Source organism: Stomoxys calcitrans, chromosome 3 (assembly GCF_963082655.1).
Source record: "Stomoxys calcitrans chromosome 3, idStoCalc2.1, whole genome shotgun sequence".
NCBI classification, from domain to species: domain Eukaryota; kingdom Metazoa; phylum Arthropoda; class Insecta; order Diptera; family Muscidae; genus Stomoxys; species Stomoxys calcitrans.
This window is the reverse complement of record NC_081554.1, coordinates 92291418-92312450: the sequence shown is the minus strand read 5'-3', so window position 1 is coordinate 92312450 and position 21033 is coordinate 92291418. Positions and strand designations below refer to the sequence as shown.

The 21033-nt window shown below is 41.9% G+C and overlaps 1 protein-coding gene across 2 annotated transcripts in view; it reads right to left on the bottom strand.

Moving 5' to 3' along the window:
• LOC106090419 (uncharacterized) overlaps positions 1–21033 on the bottom strand; it is a 111971-nt gene that overhangs the window by 14890 nt on the left and 76048 nt on the right. For both annotated transcript variants that reach the window (XM_059365168.1, XM_059365169.1), the window contains exons 6-9: positions 19901–20061; positions 19657–19764; positions 19372–19566; positions 10870–10999 (exon numbers count right to left, since the gene is read on the bottom strand). In XM_059365168.1, the coding sequence (XP_059221151.1) occupies positions 10870–10999; positions 19372–19566; positions 19657–19764; positions 19901–20061 (594 nt within the window). The remainder of the gene's footprint in view (positions 1–10869; positions 11000–19371; positions 19567–19656; positions 19765–19900; positions 20062–21033) is intronic.

Genomic DNA, 21033 nt, shown 5'->3' with positions numbered 1-21033 from the left:
CTGCACCGATTTCGACCAAACTTCTTAGATATTCTGATAGTTGTCGAGGAAAGCGTTGTGCAAAATTTTGGAAAGATTGGTAAATAAATGCGCTTAATTGCCCTGGAAGTGAAAATCAGGCGATATAAATATATATGGGAGCTATATCGAAATTTTAACCGATTTCTATGAAGTTCACCAGTAATGTCGAGAGTCACAGGAAAATCCTTCCTGCCAATTTTCGAGAGAATCGGTTAACAAATGACCAAATTATAGCAATACTAGTCCAAATCGGCCCAACATATATATGGGAGCTATATCCAAATCTGAACCGATTTTTTCCAATTTCAATAGACTTCATCTCTTGGCTATAAAAAATGTCAATGCCAAATTTGAAGATGATTACATGAAAATTGCGACCTGTACTTTGTTCACAAATTAACATGGACAGACAGACAAACAGACGGACGGACATAGCTAAGTGGAATCGGAAAGTGAATCTGAGTGGATCGGTATACTTAGCTATGGGTCTAGCTCTCTTCTTTCTGGATGCTACAAACAAATGCACTAAGTTGTAATACCCTGTACCACAGTAGTGTTGTAGGGTATAAGAGTTGAAATTAAATACCATGTATTCTATGTGGCGAAAGATGCTTTTAGGTATTTGGAATTAGTACGAATATAGTCCACGTCAGGCCGCAATCTTAATATAACAGTATATAACAGATGCTTTAAGGCCAGTGTTGCCGTTTTTGGTAGGTTCCTACCAAAATTGGTTTTTATTCTCTTGGTAGTTTGCCAGCAAATAAAAATGTTTTCTCATGAACACTCCACTAAGGAACAGAGGCAATCTTCTCACATATCTATGAGTGCAGTCCGATTCAAATTTAAGCTCAATGATAAGGGGCCTCCTTTTTATAGCCGAGTCCGAACGGCGTGCTGCAGTGCGAGAGAAGCCTCTTTGGAGAGAAGTTTTACATGGCATAGTAACTCACAAATGTTGCCAGCATTAGGAAAACCACCGCTGAAATTTTTTTTGATGGTCTCGCCGGGATTCGAACCCAGGCGTTCAGCGGGCTGACCTCAAATTTTGGTTTCTGAAAAAGTCGTCAGGGATGATTCAAAATTAATTCACTTCCTCTCGTTTCTGTGTATTGTTTAAGTGCGCAGAAATAAGCCAAGGAAAGCGAGGGGCCAAGGGGGTACAAAAAGCCATATTGCTTCAAATTTCAGGAAAAAGAGCGTAAGTTTTGATATTGACCTAATTGGTGTGAGTGTTAAGGAATCTCTTCAAATCTTCGTAAATTATGGATAGGAAATGCGGCTTTTGTGTGTTCAATGCCGTCAATCGCAAAACAGGCCTATGTGGCAGCTGCATACACATATGGTCAAATCTGGTCTATACTCACATGTTCAGGGGCACGTGCAACTCACTGAAACTGCGTAAAAGGGAGGTAAAATCGCATTTCGACACGGTTCTTCATTGAAATCGGGGCAAAAATATGACTTTATGAACTCAAGATTTCTTACCGGGAGTCCAGTATAAAGGGTGCTATATCAAGATATCGGCCATCTTTTAACTTTAGGCAGTAGAGTGATTTTAACAAACAGACGGACGGACATGTCCAAATCCTATATGAGTAACGACAATCTAGCACTTTGTAGCATTGAAAATTTATAATTTGATGTGTTTCAAATGGACTGGCAAAGTGGCCAACTCTTCGGTGATGGGTATAAAAACATGTACCCCTTTTTCGGCGTGGTAGGCTTTGGTCGGGTTTGGTAGGATTTTTCTTAAATTTTGGTAGGAAATAATTTTCTAGAGTGGCAACCCTGTTCAGGACTAGGGAAAATAATGACTAAAGATTCTCCATTTACGGGAGGTCAACAGAAAATAGAAGGGGAATGGATCAAGTTCCCTAGAGAGGCTCTACTGCATTTGCTTGAATTACATTTTCTGGGCTGTGAACTCAAGCAGGAAGAACGGTTTGGCTCAAAAATCACGGACAACGGTAAGGTGGATGATATGGTGAAGAGAATTGTTCCTCATTTTAGTGTCTCATGTCAATAACACCCTTTGGGACCATATAACACGCCTGCGCCTGATGGCATTTACGCCAAAAATCAATCAATAGACCCACGAGTGCATAGCGGTGGTATTTATTGTATTGTTTAGAATTTGTCTTTATAACACATGGACTGTGAAAAGTACATAGGATAATGTATAAATCGCGCCACAAACTCCAAGTCTACAGTGATACTAGTGCCTGCAAAATTTTATTTTAATCTGATCATTAGTCCATAAGTTATAGTGGCTTCAGTACGTCTTGTTTTGCGATTTTTAAAACAATCCAAAGAAATTACGCGCATTGGTTAATAATTTCGATAGGTTTGCAATCAGGTAGTAGTCACTGGGTCCAACTCAAGGCGGTTTTAACCAGGTGGTCTCATGCGAACAGCTGTTAACAGCCGGCCAGGTTTGACGGTATTAAGATGTCAGATTTTTGTTTGCATTCTCTTTGTTAGCATCTTCCTTCTCGTATATTCTCTGCTCATGTATGAACACGTATGTACACACGCACACAAATTTCTTTGTGTGTGTTGGCAAACCGTCGATCAGCTTGATGTCAAAATGGAGGATTACCCCATTTGATTTGTGGGGCCAACTATAGGAAAATTTGGAACGCATTTTGAACACATCTTTCGCATAGCCAAATGGTTATGTACTACATAACTAAAATGTTCCTTTGATCTCTTTAGAGTGGTGCTAACTCTTACAACCTCAATTTACTGTTTTTTCGAAACGACTTTGTGCACTTTTTTACGTTTAAAGTCAGCAAACCACTGCTCAAACTTTTAATCCGACGGAGGAGAATCTGAAAAATATTTATCAAGCCATACCCTGACTTGGATAGTGTTTTCCCATCAAAGAGCAATGATAAATCAAGCGGAGAAAATAGCGAAACAAGCCATACTTAACCACTCGAAAAACCGGTTTCTCATTCTTCGGTTACAATTTATCGTATCAATATTCTTCTTGTTAACGGAGTTTGTGTTTACTGTACTTATCCTATCTATTGCTGTGTTTTGCTTTAGTCCTATCCAGTGCAAATCAGATATTCTGCATCAGATATTAGTATTAAAATAAAACAAGGCATATATTGCGTATTCATTCGAAAACCCTTTACCGGCACATGGTTGCCGGTTAGTGACTTATCGGCCCGATAAATTGAAGGAGGTGTACATGTACAAACAGCTGTTTTTACCAATTGCTATGCAATATAAGAAGAGTTCGCGTACTTTTCCAGTAACAATTTGCCATTACAAATTTGCCGGAGAAATTTGGCAAAAAAATTTCCTTGTCAAGTCTGTTTGTTTGCCATAGGGTGGTACGCCATTTGCCAACCAGTCAAAACAATACGAGGAAAAAGGGTCAATAACTGAAAATTTTTAGATAAAATTTGCACATGTTTGACGTAAAAGTCAAATAAAATTTATTAAGGTTTATGCGCTCAATTTTATAAAACAAATTGTTTTAATTTTATTTAACCTTTCTCAATGGAGGATTTCTGCGGGTGGCCACACTTATTTGCTAGTATCATGGCAATCCTGACGATAGATGTTCTACATAAGCCTGGACCATGATATGTTTTTCACAAATTGTGTGGTCACCCACAAAAATTCTCTGTTGCGAATGGCAAAATTGAATTAAAAACAGTTTGTTATAAAATTGTGCTTATAGAGTGTTAAAAACTCTGCCATTTCATTGCAAAGGCCATATGCAGACTGTCTTGTCATTCTCATTACGGGTCAATTTCTTACCGCTATATCGAAAATTCTTACTGGTGCTTTTGGGCTGCGAACTTAGGGTGAATGAAAGAAATACGGAACTGGTCCTCTTTACAAGAAGCAGAATGATTAAGGGGTTCGAATTAACCACGCTGCAGAGCGTAATTCGGAGGTGACATGGCACAGAGGTTAGCATGTCCGCTTATGACCTTGAACGCCTGGGTTCGAATTCTGGCGAAAACATCAGGAAAAATGTTCATCGGTGGTTTTCGCCTCCTAATGCTGGCGACATTTGGGACTTTAACAGCCAATCATCTATACTGGAGCTATATCTCAGGCTAGGCTATGTTCAAGGCTATGTTGCAAGCGCCTTACAAATGTTTGGTCTGAGACCTCTGAACCCTTTCTAGGCTTTGCTTTTCTGACCTAATACTAGCACCCAAAGTTAGAATTTCCCACACCTAAGCCCATGACCCAGAAACTCTTCCACAGTCAGTGTTATGAGCTCATTTTACATGACAGTTATTATTAAGAAAGTAAATCGGTCAATGATTACAGTTTTTAGGGGTTCAATAAGTGAAACCTGGGAGTTTTGAGGGACTCACATATAAAATTTCAGCGTTATTGGCTAATAATTAAGGTTTATTGGGAGTTAGAAGCACTTACCACATTTCAGCGAGCAACAACTGTGGATTCTTGAATAATATTAAACACTTGTCTAAGGAACGGGTGGGGTCCTATGGCATAAATACAACTGATAAAGTGGCACAAGGCACGCCACAAGGGGCATTTTATCGCCACTCCTATGGGTGACCACCATAAATAACCTATTCCTAATGCTAAACGGGGTGGGATTGGAACCCGTTTGCTACGATGACGATGTTATAATACTTCTAAGGGGTAAGGATCCGAATGTGCTATGCAGAAGGGCCGAAAGGACCTATATGATGGAGCTAGATCTTGGGGTCTCAATATTAACCCAGAGAAGATTGAAATCTGCCTGTTCACGAGGAAGAAGAAGTTGGGCTAATTTGACGCACCACGTTTCCTCATGAGAACGATTTCTATATCTGCCATGATCAAATACTTAGAAGTGATCTTGGACAGGAAACTGACTTGGAAGTGTCACATTCAGGAGTGTACCAAGAAGGCTCACAGATTTTGGGTACTATGCAGAGGGGCTGAAGGCTCGAAAGGGGGCCTGAAGCGTGATTAGATCAATACTTACTTACGCCTCAGTACTTTGGTGGACTGTAAAGGTAAGGTAAAGATAATACAAAGGGTTCAGATAACATATTGTCTTGGCATAGACGAAGGGTAGGCCACTGGAGACTATTTTAGATACCGACCCATAGAATTACAGATTAAATGTGAGGCAGCCACTGCTGCTATGAGACTTAAGACGATGGGCGACCATGGCGGTATAATCGAGGCGACGATAGGAAACCTGGAAGCAGCGTTATGCTTGTGCTACTTTAGTATTAAATTTTACGCTATTTTTAGACGATGATACTAGGTGACGAAACTCTGATATTGCCATCTGGGATTTCATGCTACACAGATGGATCAAAGTCAGAGGACAGAGTGGGCCTGGGGTATAAGATCTGTTTTCGACTGACAGACTATAATACGGTCTGACAAACGGAGATCCGAAATGCGGAGATCCATTGCCGATATACCTATTGATATGCTGCAAAGAGTGGACACGAATTTCAACAAGTAAGAGCGTGCTAAGTTCGGCCGGGCCGAATCTTATATACCCTCCACATGGGCAAACAAACAATAATGGAAAAGAATTGTTATACTATTGGAGATATATCAAGTTATAGTCCGATTCAGACCATAAGTAAATGGAAATTTGAAGACCATAGTAGAAGTCATTGGGTAATATTTCAGTCCATTCGGATAAGAATTGCGTCTTGTACGGGCTCAAGAAACATATTCGGGAAATCGGTTTATATGGAAGCTGTATCAGGGTATAGATCGATAAAGACCATATTGGACACGTATGTTAAAGGCCGTTGTGCTAAATTTCAGCCAAATCGGAAAAAAATGAGCCCTCTAGAGGCTTTAGAAATGAAGATACCAGATCGGTTTTTATGCAGCTATATCAGGTTATATATCGATTTCAGCCATATTTATCGCAGTTGTTGGAAGTCTTAATAAAATACTTCGTGCTAAATTTCAGTCAAATCGAATAAGAATTGCGCCCTCTAGTAGTTCAAGATGTCAAGACCCAAAATCGGTTTATATGGCAGCTATATCAGGTTATAGACCAATTTGATCCATATTTGGCACAGTTGTTGAAGTCATAACAAACAACTTCGTGCTAAATTTTAGTCAAATCGGATAAGAACTGCGCCCTCCAATGGTTCAAGAAGACCTAAGATCGGTTTATAAGGCAGCTATATCAGGCTATAGACCGATTTAAACCATATTCGGCACAGTTGTTGAAAGTCATAACAAACAACTTCATGCAAAATTTCAGCCAAATCGCATTAAAATTGCGCTATCTATTGGCTCAAGAAGACAAGATCCAAGATCGGAATATATGGCAGCTATATCAAGTTATGGACCGATTTCAAACATACTGAGCACAATTGTTGGAAGTCATAACAAAACACTTCATGCAAAATTTCAGCCAAATCGGATGAGAATGGCGCCCTCTAGTGGCTCAAAAAGTCAAGACCCAAGATCGGTTTATATGGCAGCTATATCAGGTTATGAACCAATTCGAACCATGCATAGCACAGTATATATGGGATCTTAGATACATACTTCGAGTTTTTACAAACGGAATGTCGTAATTAGTATACCCCCATCCTATGGTGGAGGGTTTAAAAATCAACTTAATCAGTATACTATGTCGGACTAATTAATGAGGAAGAGACGGATTAACTAGAGGGATGCACAGTTCGTTCTCTGCCTTTAAGTAAAGGTGGTGTTTCTGACTCGGATTCAGACAGCGACTGTGACAATGAAACAGTCATCGCTGCCGAATCGAGAGATGAGGGCATCAGGATGACAGCAGAAGTGAGCGATGGCTTTGCTAAGCTCACAAGCAGACCGAGAAAGCGATCCGGTACACGACGAAGGAGACAGAGAAGTATGTACCGGCGGCGTAATCAGGCGAAAGTGCAGGATGCTGGGAAGGATAGAACTGACATTCCAAAAACTTCTACGGAAGCTGGAAAAAGAATCCGATCTCCCGAAGAACATAGCACTGCTAAAATACTGAAGAAGAAAAAGAGCTCCCCGCTTTCAAGTACTCTGGGAAAACCAAGCCAGCCATCCCGCAATGAAGACTTCAGACAGTGTCCTGCGGAGGTAGACATAGTTGGAACAGGAACGAAGGAAGCGCGCACGACTCCTGAGTCGGCTCCTGAGCTGACTTATACAGTCATCAATATCGGCTGTGCATCCGGTAGGATTCCACCAGATCATCGGTCCAAAGTGGAGGATCTAGTTAACAATCGGATTTTTCAACATGTGTGGAACTCTGAAGAGGGTCCACCCATACAAATGATGAGCTGCGAGTTCAGAGGGGACATCTTTACGCTGCGTTTTGCGTCGGCGGAATGTATTGATACCGTCAAACAGCTCGTCAGAGGTATTCACGCTCCCTGGGAGGGCGCAAAGCTTGACCTGGTGAGAAAGATGGATATCCCCCAGCTCACAAAGGCTACGGTCTTCATCAAGGGATGGGGCAGTAAATTTGCGAAGGATGGCATGTTGGGATTCTTGGACAAGCAAAACGAAGGTTTGGTCGCAGGGAAGTGGGAGGTCTTTCACAGGGAGGAGAAGGAGGAAGGAACTCTCTTTGTGGTTGGCATTGATCAAGTCTCCGTTACAAGTTTGCCGAAGACTAAAGGCATGGCGCACTACGGGAGCAAAGCTGTCTTTTTCAAGATTGGGAAGACTAGGATAGGCAAAAATTTTCATTCTGCGACATCAGGCAGGGCAGTGAGTGGCAGGTGACTCAACACCGCCCAACAAACAGGGGGCCGACAATAAGACAATCACTGCATCTCTCAATATTGGAAAGACTAGGAGAAGCAATGATCCTAATACTAAAATATCAGGCAGTGCAGTGGCGAGAGACCCAACACCGTCTAACAAACAGGAATCCGACGACGGACCCATCACCGACTTAAAAATTCGGAATACTGGGATGGATAAAGATCCTAATATTGAAACATTAGGCAGCACAGCGACAGGAGACTCAAAGCAACCCGACGAACAGGGAGCCGGTGATGTTACCATCACTTACGCCCAAGAAGCCCATTTACTTATGATTTTGAAGGCTAAGATAGGCAAAGATCCTAGTATTGAAACATCAGGCAGTACAGGGAATGGAAAGCCAATAAAGCTTAACGAACAGCCGACAATGATACCATTACCGACTTTATAAAATGTCGGAAGACTAGACTAGGCAATGAACCTAAAACGATGACATCAGGCAGTGCATCAGGGATAGTCATCCAAATCGGATGAAAAATGCTCATTTTATGGGCTCATTACACTACACGGAAGATCGGTCTATATGGCAGCTATACCTAAATATGGTCCGATCTGGACGATATTCAACAAAAGGGATACTAGAACACGCTGTGCCAAATTTCATTGAATTCGGGTAAAAAATGGATATTTTATGCGAGATCGGTCGGTCGGTCTTAGGACAACTATATCCAAATATAGTCCGATCTGAACTACTCTTCACAGAAATGGGTAGGAGTCTAACAGAACTCACTGTGCCAAATTTCATCGAAATTGGACGAAAAATTGCCAATTTATTGCCTCAAGACTTTAAGTCTGGTGATCAGTCTATATAGTGGCTAAATATAACTAAAATCCAATTTTATGAAATAAGAAGATCAGATTTCTATACAAAGAATACGAAATCATCAAAAATTGTTTGAAAAATATTGGGTATTTACCCAATAAATACCTAAGCGTTGGGTATTTACCCGGTAGAAACCCATGTCTATGCATGACACATAATTTCGTATATCGTATTCTCAAATAAAAAATGAAATGAATGATCAATAACTGAAGTACTTATGTTTTTATTGACCTTTCAATTAAATAAGTTTCTCTGGCGCACCCTGTATATTTTAGCAGTAGCAGTCCTAGATTATAACGAAACAAAAAGAAAATTCGAAATGCAGGTGAACAACTAAAATTAAAAAAAAAAACAAAAATAAAAATAAAACAACATAATTTAAGATTTTTTACTTTTTATTCATTTTGTTTTAAAGGCTTGTTTTTGTTTGTTGGTGTTAACGAAAGAAAAAAATATATAATAACATAATCATAATTTGAAGTACAATGTTTTTCTTTTCTTATATAAACATTAAGGCTCGAGGTAAACTAAAAAAAAGAAATAAATGGAAGCATGGCAAAAAGTAGATCATTACATCTGAGTGTGTGTAAATATTTAAAAATCATACAAATTATATGATAAACAAAATTAAGTTACTGTGGAAACTGAGGGTATATAAAATTTAAGTAAAGAAAACAAATATGTATGTATATATGCATGTGTACATCATATATAAGTACTTAATTAATATTATTTAACAATTATATGTAGTAAGCTGAGCGGAAACTAATAAATAAAAACAAAAATTTTTTTCAATTGTGTTGAAATAAAAAGGAAATTAAACAAATATTGTTATAATTATCTAGATTTTGTTTTTACATGAAATGAAGATCGAGCTTCTTATTTAAAACTTTAGAAACTTTATTCATTTGTGTACAAAGATAGCATTTTTTGGGGTTTTCCTTGGATAAGACAATACAAATATACATTAAGGCAAAAAAAAACGAAACTAAGGTAAGTGTGGTAAGTTTTTGTGTGTGAAAAGGGCGTGTGTGTGTGTGTTTTGACTAGGAAGTCAAAAATCTATTGGTATGTTTAATTAAGCACACTTTGTGAAAAAAGGACCTTTCCAGCGGATATAGAAACAAAATTTTATTTTGATTCTATACACAATTACCAATGGTGGGAACAGAAAGAAGCACATCGCTCATGTAAGGCATGTTAGCCTTACCTAAGAACCCTTGGTTCTTGAAACTCAATGCAAAAGCCTGTCTTACTCTCTGCCTCCCATTGGTTAAACTTTGAGCAAGTGAATTGCTTTTCCTTAGTTTTCTATGTACTCGTAACTATTAACAAAAATTAAGCAAATAAAAATAAAAAGTTTAAATTAAATACATAAATCTGTATATATGTATATATAAGTAAATGTTGATATTTTTTATTCATTCATAATTCATAAGGGGGAGGGGGGTCGGTTTTCTTCATTTAAATTAATGTTATCATTACTATTATTAACACGTTGTAAATTAATGTACTTTTGCACTAAGACATTTTTTGTTTTGTTTGGCTTTCGACTTTTTGGAAAAGAACCGTTAGAAGAAAACAAAAGGTATACATACGCAAGTGAAAGAGCGGGCGGATATTACATAGCAACAGTTAGGGGGAAGAAGTAAGTTTCCCCTTAAACAAAATAATTCCAAGACTAAGAAAGGTAGAATTTTAGGCGTTCTATGAATAATAAACTTAAATGAATTTCCACTAAAATTTATCTAATTGTTGTTTTGTGTATTTAGTTTCATCGTTTTCCATGTGTATTTTTGTTTGTATTAAAATAATTTTTACTACTTTACATGCTTTATTCGTTTCAATTTTTTTTAATATTGTCTGTGTGTGAGTGTGTAATTAGTGTACTTTTTTTGTTCACTGTCAAACTTAAATAATTGTTTGGTTTTGTTGCCAGTAGTAGAATGAATATATAGATAAATTTGAAAAATTGCTTATTTGATTCTTTAACTACTTTAGGGACAGAAAGAGGTTTAAGAGAAGAAGAGGAAGAAAAACAAAAAGACAAAGAGAAAAAGAAATCACAACAGAAGAAGTGTGTTTCATACAGACACAAACACAAGTAAACTTGCTTAACCATCCTCCTCTCTTTCTAAATCAAAGTTAACCGAAAATGTTTGTTGTAGGAAGTGTTGTTGTTGTCATTCTTGTTGATAATATTGATTTGGGTAGATTATTTTTCAAGTTTTTGTTTTTTTTTTTTTACATAAACTTACTGATCCTGGGGATCTGTGTCATCTTCCACTACGCTTTTATTGCGTCTCTTCTCGTAAATCAAAATGATGGTACACAGTATCAACACCTCAGCACAGATACCCAAGAAAGGCCACAAAGCGGCAAATTTGCCTGTAAGAGAAAGAGAGAGAGAGAGAGAGAAATTAAGATTAACAATAACAAACAAATTGAGTCAAAAATGTATGTGATAAAGATGAACTACTACACAAGATTTGGATTCTTCTTAGCAGTGCGGTAACTGTGATATGCGGCTCATACGTGAAAATTTTTTACGAAACAGGAAATTACTAGAGATGGGTTTCTACTGGGTAAATACACAAAGCTTGGGTAAATACCCAATAAATACCGGTCTAGGGGCAGCTATATCCAAATAAAGTCCGATCAGAACCGCACTTCACAGAAACGAATAGGGGTATAACAGAATTCACTGTGCCAAATTTCATCGAAATCGGATGAAAAATTAGCAATTTATTGCCTCAAGACTTTAAGTCTGGAGATCGGTCTATATAGCGACTATATATAACTAAAATCCGATTTGATGAGATCAGAAGATCAGGTTTATCAAAAATAGAATTAGCGCGTTGAGCTTTGTTTTTGTGCATTGCGTTGAAAAATGCATCTCTGCAAACAAATCCCATAAAAGCGACACGCAAAAGTTGAAGAATTGTCAACGTTGACGTGTGAAATCGAGCGTCACTTTGAGTTGCCATACGTGAAGAAGTGTTTTTAAGCGACAAGGTTAAAAGTTGTTTAACTTTGAGCGTTGCTTTTGTGTTTTTGTTTACAGAATTGCATTTTCAAGGCGCTCATTCTGTTTTGGCCTTTACTGACGTCGATTCGTCCCTTAGAGCAGGGCCTTAGGGACTGTTAAACCATATACTAGGAAACATGTGGGTAAATTGTGGGCTTCATAACATAGAAATGGCGACACCATAAATATCCTAGTGCGAATCCTAAAGACGGATTTGAATCCGTCTTCTTTGTTATGTTATAATACTTCTAAGTTGTAGGGATCCGAATTATCTATACAGGAAGAACGAAAGGGTTTTGTGGCTGGCCTACGACTAGCCATAGCTAGGACTCTAAACTATAACCTGGAGAAGACTGAAATTTGCCTGTTTACGAGCAAGACATAGATGGGCCAATTTTAGACGCCTCATTTCAGACAGAACGTTTTACATATCCGACAATGTCACATACTTGGGAGAGATCTCGATAAAGGAAACTGAACTAGAAGTATCACATTCAGGTGCGTACTGAGAAGTTTTGCAGATGTTAACAATTTAGTAGACGTGCCCAAGGTTAAAAATGTGACATCATCCGAGGATAACTCATTGGCTCTACAGAACAGTGATACGATCAATACTAATTTCCGCATCGGTAGTTTAGTGGAAGGCGTCGGAGGAGAAGTGCAACAAGTTCAAAGAACAAATTTTTCCCCGGCACGGGATAGCTAAGAGCACCACACAGGCTGGAACTTTGAGCTACGATTTGTGCTGTTTATTGTTATCACGAAAAGCTTATGTCCACAGTAGTAGCTACAATTGCGGTCACGGACAATCCGTGGCAACGAGTTGTTGTTGTTGTAGCCACATTTTCATGTGAACGTGGCGATCCTCGTCAAGCTCCTGTAGGTGAGCAAGTTCGTTACGGCCCAAAGGACCGATCGCGCGGGAACTGGGTGGCCATTGGTTATTTAAAGGCGCCAATAACTCGCCTAGTCATATCGATCATCATAGGCTCTCATAGCGGTATTATTTGTGTAAGAGCTGGTGCCGACCGGCCTCTCACTGAGACTCTCCGCTCGATACCGCTGATTGTACGAGACTGCCGTTGCAGCTACTCCGTATGGAGCATTCGACTAATCTGTGGACGCGCCCAATAGCTCGCAGCTAAGCTTCTCGTGACAGCAAAGAACACCACACAGATTGGACCTAAATGTTCCAGCCTGTGTGGTGCGCACAGCTATCCCGTGCCGGAAGCGGTATCGAGTGGAGAGTCTCAGTGAGAGGCCGGGCGCACCGGCTTTTGCACAAATACTGAGTACATATGATGATCGATATGACAAGGGGAGTTATTGGCGCCTTTAAATAGCCAATGGCCATCATGTTCCCACGACGATTGGTCCTATTAACCGGAACGAGCTTGTTCGCATATAGGAGCTATACGAGAATAGCCACCTCCACATATAGACATGTGGCTAAAACAACAACAAGTTGTTTTGGCAAACGTGGGGCAATGCAAACTACGCCTACTACAGCACTGGAGGCAAATCTAGATGTTTAACCCATATACCAACAGTTTACGGTAGAGGAAGCCACTGCGGCTATGAGACTTAAAACGATGGAAGAATGAATAGAAGATAGGTGCGGGTCGTACCATCGCGGCATAATCGAGAAGGCGATAGGAAACCCTAATGGATTGGAAACGATTTTTGATCGGATATCTGAGACAACACTTGAGGTCGAGTGCGAGACTCTATTGCTAGCGGCACAGTCTTCGATTGATGGTTGTTGTTGTTGTGGTAGCAGTGTGTTGCACACTGAGGTGGCAGCCCTTGCCGATGAAGGACTTCATCGAGCCATTCCGGTAGTTACAACCGACTGTCTAGTGGAGAGCAGTTCCTGGGTTCTCAATGTTTTCGTCTTCCCTGGTTTAACATTGAGACCCCTAGATCTAGCCCAGCCGTATAGGCCAAGACCCTTTCGGCTTTTCTTCATAGCAGATTCGGATCCTTACCCCTTAAAAGTATTATAACTCGTAATAGGTTATTTATGGTGGTCACCCATAGGAGTGGAGATAAAATGGCGTGCCTGTGCCACTTTCTCCTTATCTCTATGTCATAGAGTCCAGAATTTATCCACCTGTTCTTTTGCATATGATTTATATAGTCTGTAAGGAACCGGTCCACTCTTGCTGGTCTAAGGATTGGATCAGTGCGTCGGTTCGCACATTGTCAAAAGCCCTTCGAAGCCAATGCTTATCACCAATGTGTAAGTCTTAGCATTGAAGGACTCTTCTATTATTTTATGCACGGCAGTCTCCCTGTGGAGTGAGGAGGAATTGCGAAGTCTTTCAGGATAATGCAGTTAGAGTTAAGGCCGTAGACGACGACCGCCTCAATCCGGTGCGTACAACCATGGCATGGATGGAATCTTCATCGACAAGGGCTGCCGCCTCAGTGTACGTGTTCGTCTTTTTCGTCATGGGAGAGGCACATCCCGGAGTGCCTTCTCCGTACGCTTCTGGTCCGTGCCGGGATTGAAAAGAACCCCGGACCCTGGTTCTGTTCCGTTTGCCAGAACCGCCTTCATCATCGGTCAGTGTCGGTGAGGTGTAACCGGTGCTTGGAGTGGGTACACTTCCGTTCTTGCTCTGGCCTAACTTCGCTACGGGAGTATAGTCATACTGGCTATGTCGCTAGGTGCTGTGCGAACATAGCCAGCAGTGGGTCACAAGCGTCGCCGTCGTCGCCTTCGGCGTCCTCGTCGTCGGACTATGTGACCCCCCGACCTCTCCCGTACGGCAATTTATGCAACGACAGCACCCTAGCCCTACTACTGCCAGGCCAGTGCCGGGAAGTGTATCGTTCTTGCAGTTAAACTGCAATGGACTGCGAGGCAAGATTGATGAGATTGTAGATTTTATGAGTCGGAAGAGCATATCGGTCGCAGCGATCCAGGAGACAAAGCTGACTAACACCTGCAGCTTGCACAGTTGTCACGGCTACAATGTGCTACGTAAGGATCGCTCAAGGAATGGAGGTGGGGGATTGGCCTTCGTTATACACCATTCCGTGCAGTATAGACCTATCTCGCCTGCGCTTGACGCTAGTGACCCATACATGGAATGTATGGGGGTAGCAGTCAGGTCTGGTACTGCCGAGATAGAGATATACAACGTGTATATACCGCCGGTTGGTAGCTGTGTCCCGATTAATGGCCAGGCCTACAGCCCCGACATAAGTGGGTTGCTATCTGGCCATGGTCGTCTGGTTCTGGGGGATTTTAATGCACATCACTCGTCATGGCATTCTCCCCTAGGTAACGACCAGCGTGGCATAGCTTTGGCAGAGCAGATATATAGCTCCACGTTTTGCACGGTGAATGAGGATGCCCCCACTAGGATTACGAGGAGGTGCAGCAGCTCGCCAGGCATCTCAATTGCATCCTCTGATCTCCTGAGTGACGTATCCTGGCAAGTCGTCATCTCTTTGGGGTCAGACCACCTCCCCATAATCCTCACCATCGACCGACCACCCGACTTCATATCCTCTGAGCGCCGGACGTTCATCAATTACAAGAAGGCCAATTGGACCGGCTTCAGAGAGTATACCAATCGCCGCTTCAATGAACTGCCACCACCCCTCTGATGTGCTTGTGGCCGAGAGGAAATTCCGAGACATCATCAACGCAGCAGCCGCTCGCTTTATACCAGCCGGTCGAATACCGCAAGTGCGACCCAATTTCCCGGCGCAAGCAGTGGTACTCGCAGACGAGCGTGATGGGATTCGTGCTATGGACCCCGCTAACCCCAGAATCAGCGAGCTGAATCTGGAAATAAACAGGGTAGTCAACGAACATAACCGGAATTTGTGGCTGGAACACTTGGAGCAATGTAACTTAGGCACCGGTGCAGGCAAACTGTGGGCCACTGTTAAGTCTCTCTCGAACCCCGGTAGACGGGACGACAGGACCTCAGTCACTTTTGGCGAGATAACCGTACTGATCCGAAGAGATGCCACAGGTTGTTCAACCGTCAATTTATTGTGCATCCCGAGAGAGACAGGGCAAGGAGGAGAGCCATTCGCCGTATTCGTGGTCTCCGAGCCGATGAACAGTCATCACAATTTACCGTGGGCGAAGTTACGAATGTCATCCGTGGCGCCAAATCTTCCAAGGCGTTGGGCCCCGACGGAATCTCTACATTGATGCTGAAGAATCTGGATTTACCTGGAGTTGAGTACCTTACCACTGTCCTTAACCTGTCATTGAACACTCTTATAGTTCCCGATGTCTGGAAAATGGGCAGAGTGATCCCGCTACTGAAGCCTGGTAAAGACCCGAGTTTGGGGGAGTCGTACAGACCGATCTCCCTTCTCTCACCAGTGGCTAAGACGCTTGAGGCATTACTCCTCCCGAGCCTCGTAGGAGAATTTCCATTCGCCGAGCATCAACACGGATTTCGGAGACTGCACAGTACAACAACAGCTTTGCATGCCATCACCACACACATTTGCCGTGGCTTCAATCAACCTAGGCCATGTGATAGGACGGTCCTCGTGGCACTGGACCTATCGAAGGCATTCGACATGGTCAGCAATGCCAAATTATTTGAGGACATCGCCAACACGTCCCTCCAGCCAGGCCTGAAACGTTGGGTCGCGAATTATCTGTGTGGCCGCCAGTCATTTGTGGAATTTAGGGATAAGAAGTCAAAACACCGTAGAGGGAAACAGGGAGTTCCCCAAGGTGGGGTGATATCTCCGGCTCTGTTTAACCTCTACCTATCCTCCATCCCACCTCCTCCAGACCAGCATAGAGATCGTATCATATGCGGAAAGGCCCCCACCCATTGATGACATCTGCGATAGGTTGAACGTCTACCTCAACGAGCTTGCCTCATATTTCGCTGCAAGAAATCTGAAGGTATCCGCCACCAAATCTTCAGCCACACTGTTCACTACAAATACGCGTGAGGTGAATACTGAGCTGACTGTGATGGTCAATGGAGAAATGATTCCGACCATCAAGTGTCCCAAAATACTTGGCGTCACATTTGACAGCTCCTACACTTTCTCCCACAAGCCACAGCAATCTGCAATAAAGTCAAAAGTAGAAACAAGGTCCTCAAGTCACTCGCTGGCAGCACTTGGGGTGCAGACAAAGAAACCTTGTTGACCACGTACAAAGCAATTGGCCGGTCTGTGGTAAGTTATGCAGCGCCAGTGTGGTCACGTCAACTTTGTGACACGCAGTGGAATAATATTCAGATCTGTCAAAATGCCGCCCTCCGAACTGCGACGGGCTGTCTCCTCAGTTCTCATGTGGACCACCTCCATCAGGAGACAAAGATCCTACCAGTGCGAAGACATAACTACATGCTGTCTAAGCAATACCTTTTGGGCTTTTATCGCAGAAATCATCCAAATCATCATCTTGTGGATAGATACCCACCGCCCAGAAGCCTTAAGGTAGATCTACACGATCTAGAGCGTGAGGTTCAGCGCTACAAGAGGGAACCTCTAGATCAAGCGGCATATCAAGCGGGTCTGAACAACATTCATGCAGACACGGTAGCAGACGCGTTAATTGGCTACCGGGTGAATGTAGTCCTTGGAGAACGACCACCACCCATTGCACCCGAAGAAATCGACCTCCCCCGGCAAACCAGAGTGGTTCTGGCTCAATTACGTTCCGGCAGATGCAGCCGCCTCAATTCCCACAGAGCTAGGATTGATGCCGACGTGCATCCCGATTGTAACCACGGACCGCACGATACACGTCACCTGTTTAACTGCCCGGCCAGACCCACTCGACTCAGACCCAGATCCCTGTGGACGCACCCCATCCTAGTCGCGGAGTTCCTGGGTCTTGACACTCAACAGAATCAAGCAGACGAAAGATAGTACACAATAAACTGCTACAACAACAACCGCCCTATATCACTGTGGAATAGTGAAACGATCGGAATGGCGACGAAAATCTTATGAGAGGATCTTGATCGTGAGAAATGATACTTTTACTGTGAAGAAATAGGAAGGAGGACAGTATGGCTTGCGGTATCATTACGAGACACATAGAACAGCGGGGGAACTTATGGAGAAAAGGAGGATAATGAGACGTAGGAACCTAGCAGCGTATAACTATCAGCACCATTAAGGCTCCGATCTGTAGAATTTTCATCATGTTCATGACTTGCTATCGGACGGATCCGCAGGTTGCGAATAGCTGTGTGTGTGGAGCTATGAGTACCGCACAGGCTGGTACATTGAGGCCCGATCTGTGAGGTGTTCATTGCTGTCACGAGAAGCTTAGCTGCGGGCTACCGGGTGCGTCCACAGGTTGCGGATAGTGGAATGCTTCATACGGAGTAGCTGCAACGCCAGTTGCGGACAATCAGCGGTATCGAGTGGAGAGTCTCAGTAAGAGGCCAAGCGGCACCGACTCTTGCACAAATACTGAGTGTCTATGATGCTCGATATGACAAGGCGAGTAATTGGCGCCTTTAAATAATCAATGCCCACCTTGTTCCCGCGTCGATCAGTACTTTTGACCGGAACGAACTTGCCCACATACAGGAGCTTGACGAAGATCGCCACCTCCACATGAAAATGTGGCTACAACAGTGGAAGTACCGTATACGGACTAGCTCCAACTGCAATTGCGGAGAATCAGCGTTAGCGAATAGAGATTATCGGTAAGAGACGAACCGACACCGGCTCTCACTTAAATACTGAAATATGTGGCTACTCAAACAACAGCAATTGGGCATTGATTTCCTATATCAATGTCCGGCTTTCGTGCGGATACGATACCAGTCTTGAAAAAACTTGGGATTATAAGATTTAAAACGATTAGGGGTTTTATGAGCAGCAGGCAATTTCTGACATTTCTTCGGGGTTACTTTTCGGTATTTAGAGCAGCAGATTGTTAGCTTAGGTTTATATCTATAATGGCATGGTGCGGTTTATAATGCTCCTGCTCTTTTTAATCTAACCTAGTGTAACATTTGACAGTCCTCGGCAGATGCCACTGCACTTTGTGACAAAGTCAGCAGTAGCAACAAGGTCTTTAAGTCGCATCCTGACAGCACAGGAGGAGGATTGTTCGGTTGGTAACTATGTACTGTCAGTCTGAACTTGTCAGCACTGGAGTAAGACCTAGGCCACCTATAATGCTACTTTACCAAGTTTGACAGTATGTCTCCTTAATTGTTTTAGCGGTATCATATGGGCTATTTTCACAGCTTCTATTCTTATCACCATCAGGTTGAATGTTCAACAAAAGGGAACTTCTAAATCAAGCGGGGTATCAGGCAACATTCATGAGCGGTAAAAAGCTACCGAGTTTATACCTGTCCTACAGACTAGACGCATTTGACACGTAAACCACACATGACAAACCATATGGAGATATGGTTTGTCGGCTATGAAATGGAAGTCTATTGCCCTTAAATTTGAGTTTGATAAAATTCTCCTTATTGTACCTTAATGGAATGTTTGTGTGCAAATTTTGAAATGTTGTCTTGTTTGGTGACCAAACAGAACGATTATCTTAAACGAAATATCGTGCTTAACTCGATAAGAATTTTAAAAAACCAAGACCGGCCGTTGATTTCAAGCTTTAGGACGCCTTGTATTGCGTCTTGTGCTATGCAAACTGAGCGTTGCACATCACTATTTGAAGAAACTTGTAAATTTTTGCCACTGCAATTCGACGAAGAGAGCCTAAATCTTGGCATTAGAATATACAACAACTTACCTTTTACACGTATAAAAGATGTATCACTAGCTTCTCGTACTTTAACGTTGTCGGTGGCTGCATTGCGGCCAATACATTTGTATTCGCCTCTATCATCCAAAGTAACATTTTCAATGGTTAAAATAGCATTTTGGATTTTATTATCATCGGGTCTTAAAATATAACGATCTGTGCTATTGTTGATGGTTAAATTACCTGCAAAGCAAAAACAAGTTTAGTAAGTTCCAGGAATATTTGTCCGCAAATAATCGAGGGAAGACAAACAAGAAAAGAACACACACTCACCAAAAGTCCATGACAATTGTGGATTTGTACCAACAACAGTACATACAATTGACAATTTTTCACCCTCAACAACGCCCAAGTTTGAAGGCACTCGAACAGCAAGATTAGCTGTAATTGGTGTAGTAGAAAAGAAAAAAAAAAAACAAGAATGCATTAGCCCAATTGTTGGTTGTCGGTTTCAGTTGTCTCTTGACGGACGAGTGCAAATGGAGGTTTTAAAAAACTCGCAAGTCTGTCTACTTACCAACTACGTTAAAATCTTTCCGCTGATTATTGGCCACACATGAATAGAGGCCATCATCATGGACATCTGTTTTATCAATCATGAAACTTTTTTCGGCCACCACTATACGATAGCGACCTTCAAGTTCTTTAATTTTACTTACTTCTACACCATTTTTTTCCCTGAAAAGATCAACAAAAAAAAAGCGAATAAGTATAGATTTCCATTGAATTTGAAAAAGTTTGCTATGACATTAGAAAATCTACCGAAAAGCAGTCATATTTTGTTAGAGAAGCAATAATTTTTTAGTTATTTTCAGATGTTTCAGATGTAAAATATGTCATGGAATGAGAAATATTTAAAGGAGCTCTGTTTTTTTTCTCCAAAATAATGGCGTTCGTCCTTGTGCCTGTCCGTCTGTCGAAATCACGATGGCGGTCGAACGAATAAAGCTTCTACTACTAAAATTCTCATGAACATTCCACTAAGGAACAGGGGATACTTCTCTAATATCAATGAATGGAGTCCGATTAAAGTATAAGCTCAATGATAGGGAGCCTTCTTTTTATGCCGAGTCCGAACGGCGTGCCGCATAGCGACACCACTTGGTAGGGAAGTTTCAACATAGCAGGACACCCCACAAATGCAGCCAGCATTTGTAAGGCCATGATCATCGTTGAAAATTTTTTTTCTAATGTTAACGCCAGGATTTGCACTCAGGCGTTCGGCGTCATTGGCGAACATGCTAACCTCTGCACCACGGCTAGTTTCTTGAAATTTTACACAGATTCTTTTTATTGATGTAGGCCTTTGGGGATTGGGCCATGTGGGCCATATTGGTTCAGTTTTGGATATAGCTTCCACCATTTCCACAAATCTATTGTTATGATTTCTTAAGCCTCTAGAGGGCGCAATTCTCATCTGATTTGGCTGATATTTTGGCGCAAAGTCTTCTTCCATGACCTCCATCCATCCATTTCAAGACTGGTCTAAATTGGTTTACAGCCTGATATAACTCCCCATAAACCGATTTCCCGATTTTATCTCTTGAACCCTAGAGGGTGCAATTTTTGTCCAATATGCAAGAAGTTTCTCACGATGATTGCTACTATGACTTCCAACATACACACCAAGTATTTGTGCTAGCTTTATTC